At 34.8% G+C, this 15,000-nt stretch overlaps 1 protein-coding gene across 1 annotated transcript; it reads left to right on the forward strand.

The window, feature by feature from the left end:
* The first annotated feature begins 392 nt into the window (after positions 1 to 392).
* On the forward strand, positions 393 to 7,774 carry LOC119577897. Its single transcript, XM_037925555.1, has 6 exons — positions 393 to 473; positions 2,891 to 3,137; positions 3,377 to 3,503; positions 4,014 to 4,178; positions 5,540 to 6,467; positions 6,502 to 7,774. The coding sequence occupies exons 2-6, from the start codon at positions 2,964 to 2,966 to the stop codon at positions 7,772 to 7,774; spliced, it is 2,667 nt and encodes an 888-aa protein (XP_037781483.1). The 5' UTR covers positions 393 to 473; positions 2,891 to 2,963.
* Positions 7,775 to 15,000: the final 7,226 nt, after the last annotated feature.

Raw genomic sequence — 15,000 nt, forward strand, 5'->3', positions numbered from 1 at the left:
TTACGCCTCGCGTCTATTTATCGGCAAAAATCATGAGTATTTTTCTCTTCTCTCTCTCACATCTTAGGGAGGAAATACATCTTAATACGTAGTTCATACATAAGTCATACCCTGATCATTACCTTGGTTCGATCTCGTGATGTTACGTCGCGACCGAGGGCGGGATTGGCAGCGATGCTCTTAGGATATTACTGCCAAAGATATTGAAGACTTCTGCTGGAAATCGTGAGCAAACTATCCATTTTACTACTATTTATTAAATAACTGACAATAATCCCTTCGTCACATGAGAAAATGAGGGCTTATTATCCCCTGACCTTTGAAATATAATTACCTAAAAGTCCGACCCGGCTCGAGCGTCTGCCCCTCCGCGAACGCCATCAAGCAGACGACGCTTATCAGTGACAGGAGAAAGGCTAAGTTGTCATCTTGGGAATTTCTACGACGTCTTATCACCTTCTCTATGTCTCCAAGTTAGTTTTCTTCTCTCCCAGTCGTATTTTAAGTGAATATGGTGTCAAGGAAGGGGCTTATTATAATGATTAAGACTGAATTAACGAGCTAATAATAAACTGTGTTCAACCGATAATCAGTATCGTTCGTTATCATTATCTGTTTCCTTAATTAAGAGTTTTTTTATTCATGGAGATAAAAGTATCGTGATATTTGCATCTGTGGTATTGGTGAATAATTACTGTGATTTATATCTCTCTGCAAGGATAAGGAAATAGCACTGGTTTAATATTACATGTGGGTTATTTTTAGGTTCTGTTTATCCCTGTGTTAATTATATATTTTCCTTTGAAAATACTGGCACTGGTTTCCGTTAGAATGTTCTTTATGACTTTGTATAATCAAATTCGTATCTAATTTATATGTTTTGCAATATTAGCTGTTCCAAAATATCAGGAAAACAAGACACTTAAAGAATTAAATTCTATTTCATTATGTCATTAACTTGTAATTAGAGATGAAATTTGCTAAAATGTATAGTCTTGTGAACCGTTGACATATTTGCTAGTGATTCATGCTCTAGAATAAGAGGAAGTTTATTTTTATATGACTGATACTTTTTATTGCCTGAACGTAAGTAGTAAATGACACCTTCCAACTTCACACCACATGAAGGTGATATGAATAAACCACAGCAAGACAAAGAAGGCATTGCGAACATATGACTTCTGACAATATTTAGTAATATTTCATACCAAAAGGAAAGGTAGGGATATTAAAGACAGGCTATTTCTTCTCCTCATTAAGTATGCAACCTTGGATGGTAATGACCTAGTTTCTTTAAAAGGAAGAGGTTTTTGTTCATGTTCTGGAAAGTAATTCCAATTTTTAAAATATATTTTGCTTCTCAGTTTTCCAAGAGTAAACGGTATAGTCTGTGTATTAAATGACTCATCCTGTAAATAAGAAAAGAAACAACTTTCGTATCATGATGCTTAGCTTCCTCTCTGTCAAGGCTAACCAACAAGATCATATGTATGCAAGAAATGATGAAATATATTTCTATTTTTTGAGGATAGATTTTCACATGATCTGGGTAAGGATTGATGTGCATTATCTTTAACAAATGTGTATAGTTTCTCAGATTTCAAGCTTATATTTTGCAAAGTTCAAGAGCGTACTGCTTAGCTGAACTCAGACCCTTGAATATTGATATTGGATATGAGACCTTGGCATATTTAGATCAATAGATAATAAATAGATATTAAGATAAAAACATATGTTATGATTGCAGTTTCAGTACATAGAACAAAGTATACAGTAATTTGGATCAGATCAATGAATACTAAGAATTTTTTAATCTTTAAAATTTTGTCAGATTGAATCTAAAAAAGTTATTTGATTTTTAAGAAAATAAAACAATTGATATGAAGTACATATTTTTCATCATTGTAATTGGGACTGCTATGCGTATAGTTTGTATCTTTATGGTGATTTATTGTCTAATAAAGAACCACTCTAAGCAACAATTTGCTGATGTATGTATGTAATAGAGTTTGGTGACTGAATCTGTCTCTAGGTTTATATGTTATAAAGTTATTATGTACAAAAAGACTGAATGGGATTTTTTTTTTTACATTATATTTTTGACAACTATGTCATAGACTAAAGTGAGTCATAGAATTCATTGATATATCATTTCCACATACTGTTTACCTTTTACTTTATATATAGATATTTTTTTCTATTTATGTAGGAACACACAAAGCCACACACACACACACACACACACACACACACACACACACACACACACACACACACACACACACACACACACACACACACACACACACACACACACACACACACACACACACACACACACACACACACACACACACACACACACACACACACATGGACATGCACACACACACACACACACACACACACACACACACACACACACACACACACACACACACACACCACACACACACACACACACACACACACACACACACACACACACACACACACACACACACACACACACACACACAGAAAGTGAAAAAGAAATTATGTACTTCTCCAACTCCATTGTGTGCCCTTTTGGTATTTGTGAGTCACTGGTGTTTTCATGATGCAGTAGAATAACATGAAAAAAAACGAGAGCAAGCATGTACACCTTATCTGGCAAACTTTGTTAATAAATTCCCTGATACTTATATACGTTGAGGACTAAATTTTGGTAAGAAGCTCCCTTAGAATATACTTTGATATACAGTGAGGACCAATCAGCCCAATATGAAATGTAGTATGAGAAGTGTTATCCTAAAAGGCATGAGTTTCATTGTTTTACATTTTGACTACCCATGTAAACCCGTATGCTTTTTTCCCCCACAATACTTTCTAAGATAAACATCAATTTCAGGTAGAATTCCACCTTAACAGCAGCAGTCTCTGGCCCTTTCACAATTTATCGTCAGTTTAAGCGCTGGATCTCTATGGCAGATCACACAGAAGATAATGATCCTTTCGAAGAGGACATTGTCTTTGACCAAGCAGGCCTCCTCGGCGGGAAGATGCCACGGTCGAGACAGCAATCCACCGTGGGGTTCTTACCTACATTCATGCTGTTCATAAGGACTGTTTTCCTTTGTATAGCCTTTATTGGTTTGGTAAGTGGGGTTTCTTTCCATATTTTTAAGATAGTTTGTCTTCCTTAGGGAAAATTCTATCCTAAAGTTGAAGAGATTAGACTTTTGGGTTGATATAAAGTAATGATATTTTCCCTTTTTTTTATGGTGATGTGATAAGTATTTAAAAAAAAAAAATAATAATAATGTCTTTGCTCTATTTTTCTTGTTTATGCAACAGGGAATCTAAGTATTTTCCTTATAATCACTTTCATTGTCAGGGGCTATGTGTATCCGTAAGTGGAGGTCCTCTGATAAAATTGGAAATAGGAGTGGGGATATCGGTAGACACAGCATTCCATACGTTCACAGCACGTTCTGTAGGCACACTCTTTGGAGGAATCCTAGGTGAGTAACATTACTTGGAAAAGTGTGTGTGTGTGTGTGTGTGTGTGTGTGTGTGTGTGTGTGTGTGTGTTTGTGTTTTGTGTTTTGTTTGTGTGTTTGTTTGTGTGTTTTTGTGTGTGTGTGTGTGTGTGTGTGTGTGTGTGTGTGTGTGTGTGTGTGTGTGTGTGTGTGTGTGTGTGTGAGAGAGAGAGTTTGTTTATATTTTTGTTTGTTACTGAGAGGGAGGCACCTTTATTGGTTATTTATTTTTAATCTGGTTATGTATTTATTTGTTGATAGGTGTTGCTTGTACACTTACTCTGTCAAAAATGTAAAATTTTGTTCTTTACTTGCAAGGTTTGTTTCTTGCTTTTAGTAAATGATTCAGTTGATAGATAACTCTGAAACAGATTTTGCTACTTCTCTCAGGATTGTGTGAGTTTTGTTTGGATTTCAAATTGTTCATGATACAGCCTTTCATGCATTTGCTCCTTCCCTTAGAGTTGATAACCTTGACAAATATCCCAACAGGTTCACTGCTGTTTGAAGTATACAATCGTCAGTTCCTGATGTTTGTGAGCTTGGTATGGGTAGCCGTGTGCGTCACAGTCATGCCCTTCACTGTCGCAACAGCCCTCTGGTGGACATTTGCAACAACCGCTGCCTTGGGAATGGGACTGGGCTTTTTGTTCACAGGTGAGCTTGCCAAGAATTATAGCTGTTTTTGCATACATAGGCTTTCACAATGTGCCATTTGTGTAGTGAGAGTCAACCATTGGTTCCTACTCTTTCCTTCATATGTCTTATAGTTCACTCTTTCTAGATTTATTGCACTCTTAAGAATGCTTTGTATAGCTAATGGACTGTTTGTAGGTTTATCTTTGCCTGTTTTTAAAGATTTATATTACTGCCCATCCCTATGTATTTACTTTTTTTTTATAAGTTATACATACTTGGCTATCTTTATTTCAACCAAAAGTCAGTATTTATAAATAAATGGCAAGGGTTTTAGGTTAATCACTATGCAGTAAGATACCAGTAAACAATACTTATAGCATAATCACTAGTTTGTTTACGCAGTACTCCCTACATTAATATATTAATCACTAGTGTACTGATACAATACATTCAGTATTCATACACTGATTACTAGTTGTATATTTTGTCTTGACTTGTGAGAATTTGTTTTTATCAGGTCTTGTTTAAAGCTTATGGCTTTATGCCAAAAGTAAATTAATTATTTTCCCATTTCGTGTTCCGTTCTGTTCGTTTTTTTGTTTTTGTTTCTCTCTCTCTCTCTCTCCTCTCTCTCTCTCTCTCTCTCTCCTCTCTCTCCCTCTCTCTCTCTCCTCTCCTCTCTCGTCTCTCTCTCTCTGTCTCTCTCTCTCCTCTCTCTCTCTCTCTGTCTCTCTCTCTCTCTCTGTCTCTCTCTCTCTCTGTCTCTCTTTCTCCCCCTGTCTCTCTTCTCTCTCTCTCTCTCTCGACACCTCTTCTCTCTCTCTCTCTTCTCTCTCTCTCTCTCTCTCTTTTCCTCTCTCTCTCTCTCTCTCTTCTCTCTCTCTCTCTCTCTCTCTCTCTCTTCCTCTCCTCTCCTCTCTCTCTCTCTTCTCTCTCTCTCTCTCTCTCTTCTCCTCTCTCTCTCTCTCTCTCTGTCTCTCTCTCTCTCTCTCTCTCTGTCTCTGTCTCTGTCTCTCTCTCTCTTTCTCTCTCTGTCTCTCTCCTTCTCTCCCCCAAGGGGCCTGTTGCATTGTGTTGATAAGTTTGTTTGTTTTTTTTGACATGATACAAATATGACTTTCTGACAGATTTTTTCATGGGTCTTGAAGCTTTACAGATTTAGATAAAAGCCTCATTCATATCATTTCAGCTTTTCCTAATACTCATGATATGAGTAAGTTTTTGCTATGTTCTCTTTCCTCCACTTTCCTCCTTTTTTCCACTTCTATCTATTTATTTTTTCTTTTCACTTTGTTTTTTTTTCATCTATGCAATGCTTTGGTCTACCAGTTGTCAGTTAGGGAGCCAACATTAATCTGATCTTTGCTCCCTTTCCGCAGGTGGAAATGTCCTTTGTCTAGACTTATGGGGCCGTGCTGGTGGTGCCTCCCTGCAAGCACTACACTTCAGTTTTGCAGTTGGAGCTTTTATTGCACCACTTGCAATTCATCCATTCTTTGTTGGGTTGCACCCTTTCGAGATCCAAAGCAATCAGTCTCTAATGGAGACCACAGCTATGACAGAGGCTCCACATATTCCAAGGTTTGTTCGAAGTTTGCAGGATGATGTATATAATGCTAGCTATAGTGGAGAACAGTCTTTGGGGAATCTTACTAATGAAAAGATTAAACTTTTAACACTACCTAAGGGCACAACTGAAGACACCATATTAGTAGTCAATAGTACATCTGATCATCTCTTGACATCATTAGAGAATGAAAATGATACATCAGTGACTGTGGAACCAGATTATACATTGCCAGAGACAACAACTAGTGCAAGAGCTGCATCTACAAAACCCCCAATGAAGAAACCCAATTTTACTGATGGCAATGCACTGCATCCTGATAATGATACAAAATGGAAGCGACCATCCTCCAGAGACCAAGGGAAAACAAAAGTAAACCCACCTAAGCCTCAACAAGAGCCGTCCAAAAATCAAACTCTGGAAATTTCCGTTCCTACTGCAGCATCTGTTGAAGCTGAACAGTCAATAGAGGGTTCTGGTGATAATGATGCCACTTCATCGGAGGTGCACATCACAATGATGCCAGAGCAAGTTGAGGAAGCTGTGCAGACTGAAAACCAACCTGTGGTGAATGAGACTACAGTTGAAACAGAAGATTCTTCTCTTGTTAAATTGCCAACTGTTCTCCCTACTACCACAACCACACCTAAACCTACAGCTGTTGAGATCACTTCTATAACTACCACTGCAGCCACTTCCACAACCACTGCTCCTACTACTACTACTACTGCTACTACTACTACTACTACTACTACACACAACAACAACAACAATCACAACAACTACCACCACAACTCCAGCAACCACAGTTGTTACAACCCATATGCCAGAGACAACAGAGGATCCCAATTTACCTCTTGTACCTTACCCCAAGGAAGTAGCAGAGCAAGAAGATCATGAAGACCATTTTAGAGAAGATTTGGAAGAAGACATTGAAACTCCAGAGAATGTGGATGATGAAAATATGGATGATGATTCTGAAGAGGAACCAGAGGCTCAGGGCCTACAGGAGGCTTTAAGTGATGAACCAATCAGCGAGGAGTCCTATGAGGATGAACAAAATAAGAGCGGGATATCATCAGTTATGCATTCCCAGAAGCCTGGTACCTATAGTATTGGAAGTGATGAAAATAATAAATTTTTGGATGATATGGCACAGCGTTTTAAAGATTATGGAGTGACTAAAGTCCACTTAGCCTACATATGTATTGGGATTTTTATTATTCTCAATGCATTAATATCAGTTGTCATCCTTTGCCACAATCCACGGGAACCAAGATCGAAGCAAGATGATGGAAGCATGGGTGAAATCAACAAAAGTAGAGTCCTTGTCTTCATGGTCATATTTTCAGTGTTCATGTTTATGGCTGAATCATTGCAAGGGGCAGTACATCACCTTTTAGCTACAACAGATACTGGCACAGGACTCGATGTTATCCAGAATACAGGCATAGATGGTCAGGCTCTCTTCTGGGGCCTAGTGTGTCTGGTGAGATTTCTCTGCATATTAGTGTCTGGATGTTTGAAACTGAAACCAGGAAAGCTCTTGACAATATCTATTCTGTTTGCAGCAATGGGCTCGGTCTTCTTGGCCATTGGTTCATATGGGAAGGATGATTTTCTTTGGTCTGGCATTATTTTCATGGCCCTTGGTCTAGCTCCTATCTTACCAACAAGTCTCCTTTGGATGGCGCAGTACATGAGAGTGACTCACCGTATGTGTGCTCTTATGATCATCTTGGCTTCATTCGGAAATTCCCTTACACACTCACTCCTTACAAAGGTTGTAGGCAATTCACATGTATATCCATTTATCCTTGTAACAGTCAGTTTTGTTTCTCTCTTCTGTTTGTTGTTATCAATGTGTGTGATTTACACTGCCAGGCGAAGTCGAACCCTAGGCGTGCCGGCAGGATACCAGCTGGCAAATCAACACGAAGAGGAGGATAGCATTGAACTTACCCCTTCTGGGAGTGCAGTATTTACTCCCAGCGACCCACCTGTAAGAGAGAATGGGGAAGCTGGTCAGTCACTCTTGATAGATTAGCAGCTAATGATTCATGTAGGTCTTATCTTCATTTTGTAATGCATTGATGTGAATATCTTTAGGGTAATCAACCGTTTAGCAAATCTAGTCCTTATTTTCATATTATATCAGTTCTAAAGAGTATAAAACAGCATTTCAAATGAACATTAAGTTTTGGAAAATCACAAGGTAGCATTTCTTTCTATGGAAATTATTAAACAACTGTGGTGATACAAAGTGATACAAGGCTTTATGTTTTCTTAATTTTATTGAAGTGCGTCGTCTGTAAGGTCATCAGAGTTAGATAATAAAATGAAAGACATTCCAATGCTAGGTCCAAGGAATTAGTTCTTGTCTAGTTTTACATTAAGGACCAGGCTAGGATGGTGTTTTTTTACCTTTTCTTTTTTTGTTTGTTTGTTTTTTCTTCTTTTTTAATGTCCAAGAAGAATGGGAGGTTACATTTATATAATAACTTCAGAGAGCTCTGTTAAGTATCTAACAGCAGTGTAAAATCTTTTATTTGATTTTTCTGTATATCTGGTCAAGGATCTCGATGCATTTTGTATATAAAAACTTTTATTAATCCTTTTTGTCTTTTATTCTGTATATTTGGGAAACTTTTTTTTGTATACATGCAGATAATCAGGGAAGATATTAATTCAATGATCTTACTGTTTGATGCACATATTTTTTTACTAGTATTTAAATTATTTTTCATAATGTTCTGCTTTCTTATTTGTAAGGAATGGTGCCATATGCAGCTTGATACTGGAGAAACGAAAGTCCATTGCAATGGTTGATGTGCAATTTTTCTATTTTACTTGTTGGGAGAATTTCATGTTGAATGTAGCAAGTGAACGAAAAAAGCTTCCAGATGCTTTCATGTAATAAAATAGTTTATGGTATCTACATATGTTTTATGGCCCAAACACTAAAAGTCAAAGAATGCATTACAGGATGATATTTCACAACTCAATAACTGTGGCAAACATATGATGGAGAGTACATATCTGTGACATGCATCATATATTAAGAAAACATTTTCTTATTCTCTCTCTCTCTCTCTCTCTCTCTCTCTCTCTCTCTCTCTCTCTCTCTCTCTCTCTCTCTCTCTCTCTCTCTCTCTCTCTCTTCTTTCTTTTTTTCATTCTTTCTTCTTTTTTCTTTTGATTATTTCTTTCTTGTGTTCCATTCCTCTTTTTTCATTGCACCATCAAACTGATCTGGTGGTTTCCTTATTCCTGACCTGAAAACTCTGTTGGGTTTTTCTATACACAAGCAATTTTTGTTCTCACCCTTTTTTTTTCTCTCACTCTTTTTTCTTTTCTTTTCTTTTTTTCCCAATTAAATTGTGCATGGGTGTATAAGGCAGAAAACCAAATTGCTTAGTTATTGTTGTTTTTTTGTGCTTATTATATACTATTATTTTTATAAATGCTTATTACAAATCTCAGTTCTGAGAGTGGACATTGATTTGTTAGTGTCTGTGTTCATCAGCAATGACACATTTCTAGATATGAGAACAGACAGTAAGGTAAGGTAAGATGCAGGCAGTGTTGACATCATATTCTTCCAAATAGTGCATATCTGGTAATAAAACAGGGATTAATCACTAATACTTCCTTCAGATGTTACTGCATTCTGAATGTCATCTGTTAGTAGCTGTTTTGTTTAGTTTTATATCTTATGTGTGTATTTCACTATGCATAATGAAATTGGAATGGATCAAGCATTTTATTTTCTATGCACATTCATGAGCAATTGTATTTTACACAAAATTTATAAAAAAGAAAAGAATACATTTGGTAGTGTATTTGACAATTAAGTAGTATCATGTTTGCAAGCTTACAAGATATGTCTAGATATGGGATGTGGGTAAAAGCACACACCAACAGGGTATTAGGGCACTATAATAGAAGGACAGTGAAAGTTGTATGTGAAAATTAACATATACGAAGATTGATGCATGTATGGGTGCCATTAATGCAATCTGAATATGTCTTAGGGAGATATTGTTTTCTTCTGTATATCAGTATAATACTAATCAGATTTAACGTTTATGTACATTTCCAAAATCTCTTATTAAAACAGTCCCCACCAGTCAGCTGTGTCAGTATCAGAAAGTACTTTTTCAGATATCTAACTGTGATACAATCTTGTACATCAAGATTGTATCAAACTTAGATAACTGAAATCCTGTGATTTTGATTGATAGTGATGATGATCATGATGATCATGATGATGATCTACTTGTGCATTATTAACAAGTTTATGAAGGGTAACTTTATTAGTATTTCAAGAAAATGGTGCAGTGTGTAGAAATAACATTAGTGATGTAAGGTGTTTTACTAGTTTACTGATGCTGTGTTAATCCATTGATACCATTAGTGCATGCATAAGTGCCGTCCACTGTGATTTTAGTTTATTAATTTTGTTTGGCTCCAGAAGTACATAGTCACCAAGGAGTCGATTACTGAGCATACCTGACCTTCACTTGATTACCCCATTTGTTAAATTTTCATACTACTACTACTACTACTTTTATTATTCTTGTTGTTGTTATTATTACTATTATCATCATCACCATCATTATTATAATTAATATTGTTGCTGTTATTATTTTTTATTATTATTATTATCATAATTATTGTCATGATTATTTTTGTTGTTGTGATTATTATTATTATTATGATGATAATGATAATGATGATGATGTCAGCAATAGTAATAGTAATTAAAAAAAAAACATCCTGAAAATTCAAGGAATAAGGTAAACAGGTGAGATAAGGTAGACTCTTTAGTAAATAAGTACTTGTGAATTTATTTGTTCATACAAAATTGGAAAAATTTTATTGTGGACTGTACATGTATCCAGCACCAGTTGGTTGATCATAAGAATATAGATATGCAATGAGGATTGCACTTTTTTATTAAGTATTTATGGAATTCTCTTTTGGAGTATCATGCAGTTTTTATAAATTCTTTTAAAGGTAATATCCCAAATTAGTATTTATTGTAGTAATGGTTTGTAGAAATATTACGAATGTCAGAGAAAATATGCTTTTATTCCTATATATATTCACTTGTGTAATCATAATCATAATCATTTGATTATTTATTTATTTATTATTTAATTGCTGGATTATTTATGTTCTAGACAACAACCAAGGTAGTGTATCAAATAAATTTCTCAAACTGATTCATTAACATTCCTTTATCTTATTTTAGTTCATGCTTGGGAGGCATCAAAAGCAATTAGAAGTTAATTAAATGATTGTAGGGAGGTAGAAGTTGAGGAACAGGAAAAGTATGTGATATATATGTAGGCATGCATGCACATACACGCACACAAACATTCACACACACACACACACACACACACACACACACACACACACACACACACACACACACACACACACACACACACACACACACACACACACACACACACACACACACACACACAAACACAAATACAACACGCACATATCCAGCACATGAATACCGACTTTCCTAACACACCATCTACCCACCCACATCCATTCAAACATCTATAATTACCCATACACTTATACCTACCCAGCAGATAAACACTTCATGTGTGGTGCAGTGGTAGCGGTCTTATCTGGCAATTTTGCTGACCCGCGTTCAATTCCCCCACACCACCAGTGGATGTACCCTGGCCATTCCTTACACACTGGGTAATTTAGAAACAAAATGAAAGTCAGTCTAACTAAGAATAAACATTGTAACAAATGGAATATAACTAAATTATTATTATTATTATTATTATCATCATTACATACCCACCCAAACCTGTCCCTACCCTTGCCAACCTCCACACACACTGGAAGTAATGTAAACTTAAATACAATTTTTGTCAAAATTTGAGTTTTTATTTTAATTCTAATGATTTCTTTATTATGCAATAATATTCATTTTAATTTCAATATTGTCATGAAAATTAAACATAATTTTGTTCCTTATACAGATTATGCTATTGTAGCCTACATTTATTAGTCTTTTAACAGTCAAACAGTCAGCTTGTTTCCTGTAGTATCAAAAGATAATCCTGAATTACCATCTCCAGCTAATGGTTCAGAGAACATGTAGTTTATTCTGATAAGTTTCTTCAACTTTTTCTTCAGTAATTGGTGATGTCTAAAAGTAGAATTAGAAAAAAAAAATTAAATGGCGGTGGTGCAGGAAAAGGTAATAAGAAGGGGGAGGAGTAAGGCAGTAAGAACAAGTAAATAGGAAGGAATAATGTGATAGAAAAGAGTAAATGTAGATGAATACTGTAATAAGGAAAGGGAATGAAAAGAGAGAGAGAGAGAGAGAAAGGGAAAAAGAGAGAGAGAGAGAGAGAGAGAGAGAGAGAGAAAAAGAGAGAGAGAGAGAGGAGAGAGAGAGAGAGAGAGAGAGAGAGAGAGAGAGAGAGAGAGAGAGAATAATATTTTCAGATTGCCTTGGAGGTAAGACCAAGTTAAATGCCTGAAGAGCTGTGTGAAATTCTTTTAAACCAAAGCCTGTGGGATAATGTGTTCACTGTAGTATTGTTTTCAAAAATGTCTGCAAATAGATGGCTCTGCAAGTGCTTAGCCACAAAGGAGTCAATTAGTCAACCTTTTAACCTCACCTAATTTCACCCTTCCTTGAGTTTATTGATTTATTATTATTATTGTTATTATTATTATTATTATTATTATTATTATTATTATTATTATTATTATTATTATTATTATTATTGTTACATTTTTTTAAATAATAATTTTACCTATTTTTATTATAGACATTATGATTATTATAGTGTTATTGACATTACTAACAGTAATATTAGATATCAGAACATTTTTCAAGGAAAAGGGTAAATAGGTGAGATAGGTAGTACTTATTATGGGCTCATTGGTGACTAAGTACTTTTGGAGCCATCTATGTGAAAAACAATGAATAAATCAAACTTACAGTGGGCATGGCATGTACATACATGTGATCCCCGGTGGCTAAGAGTTAACTTGCACATTCTCATTACAGAAAATGCATGTATAGTTTTGGAGTCTGTTCTTTCCTCCATTCATTTCCATATAAAGTCATGATTAACAGGTTAGTAGTATGTTGTATATGCATGGCAGCCATTCCATTATCTGCTTATTTTCTTCTTCTTCTTCGACATAAAATCCTCCAAGAAAGCACAAAGTATCAGATGAGGTTAATTGTCCTTTCTAGTTTTTGTTCATCTGGTATATCGGAGAACAACTTATGTGGAAAAATTGCAAGCTGCAATATCAGATTCTGTTTAGTTTCTGCATCATAAGACTACATTTAGTTCCTGGATCATAAGATTATGTTATTTGTTTTATTGCAATAATTATGTTAAATTCATGTATGAGGCACTGGTATTGTGAAGGCTTATTAGTAACAAATGACAAAGTGAAAGTTTTGACACCTCTTTTTCTTGTGAGTTTTTTCTGTAGAACCTTCCAGTTTCTCTAATCATTTTTGTTTTGTTGAAAAGAAAATACTAAATGATGGTGCTATGGATCTAGCTTTCAATGTATCGTTGCCTTGCCATTGTTAACATTATATAACTTTATGGAATTATGTAAATGTGGTGGAGAATCACAAGGCACAATTGCACTGCCAAACAACCTCCCAAAACTATTTTATTTGCAATTAGTTTAGTGGCTTAGCCAACTGTAACCAATCATTACTACTTTCTTGGAATGAGAGTGTAATTAATTTGGAATGTAGTATATGACTATGTAATTTCCAGTGAAAACAAGATATTTTTGTTATGTTATTTAGACGAGGCATTTTTTTCATGAATCTTAATATCAATAGATTTTGTCTTGAAATGCCAGTACATCATGAACAGGGTGTCACTCTCAGTAAAAGTGAAACAAGTATAGTTTACCCATATATATAATTTCATCCACTGTCAAGTGTATATAGTGTATGTTCTTAAGTGTACAACCTTTGTATGTTAAGGTGTTTTTAAGATATCATCTTTACCTTAAAGTACTCACACATTTATACGAAATGTTGATGCAAATTTTAGTTGTTTTTTGTTTTCATGTAGTTTTACAAAGTTCACCTATGAATAGAAAGTATAGGGAATCTTTTAAAGATAATGAAGACTGTCCTCTCACTGCTGATACACACATTTATGCTGATATTAAAACCATAATAAATGATGCAAGACCAGTGTACATGTTAGCACATTAGATAAATACAGTCGTTAAGGTAATAATAAGCACAACTTATGATTTAGCAAGGTGTTATATGTAGACATGATTCAGAACTTAAAATTTGTATGAAATGGTGCAAATGTACCCAAAGGAGTGTCACTATCCCCATTAACCCTATATGTGGAAGAAGAGAAACACTTGTTCCTGAAACCCTCCAGTAGTCTCCTGTGCAGAAAATATTATAATGTGTAAGAGACCATTAAAACTGAACTCTCTGATTCAGTTGGAAAATGTGTTGTAAAGGGCAAATTATGCATCTTTAGCATTATGCTAGGGTACAGATGAGAATTTTGTAGTATGAAACTGTAATATATATTAATCAGAGATTAAACAAGTTTTATGTATGAGTATTTGTGTTCAGCATTTTTGTTTTTATTTTTTGTATTTACCTGACATAAAGATACCTATTAAATGTTTCATCTAATTCTTAACTGATTCAATCAGTGTTTTTTGTTATATCAATGTGAAATTCATATTATATGAATATATCTAACAGATTAAGTAAATTTGACTGTAGCAACCAGTATCCATAGCATACCAGATGTTTTTTTTTAATTTGAAATGCCCAGTGTTTAGGGGTTTACTACATTATCTAATAACCTTTGATTTAGATATAAGTAACCTTGGGGAGAAAGTTTTGTCAGAAAATAAAATATTACCAAGTATGGGATTTTTGACTGTTATATCAAGTAATGATTTCTTGATTTTTTTTATAATCATTTATCATGAATTACCTTGTATACAGTACATTTTATATGTATGGATGTATGTATAAATGTATGTGTATCATACACATATGTATATACAGTATTTTATATATCTATATATGTATACTCACATATCTTTATTTACATAATTTTAAAATTTTTCTTCCTGTTCATTTAGTTATTTATCTATTTATTATAGCTAAGTTGTATTTCTCAGAAAAAAAATATTTAGTAAGTGGGTGTGAGTATCAAAATGCGTGTCTGTTTGCTAGTTCTTTCCTTTTTT

The sequence above is a fragment of the Penaeus monodon genome, chromosome 10, assembly GCF_015228065.2.
Source record: "Penaeus monodon isolate SGIC_2016 chromosome 10, NSTDA_Pmon_1, whole genome shotgun sequence".
In the NCBI taxonomy this organism is placed as follows: Eukaryota; Metazoa; Arthropoda; class Malacostraca; order Decapoda; family Penaeidae; genus Penaeus; species Penaeus monodon.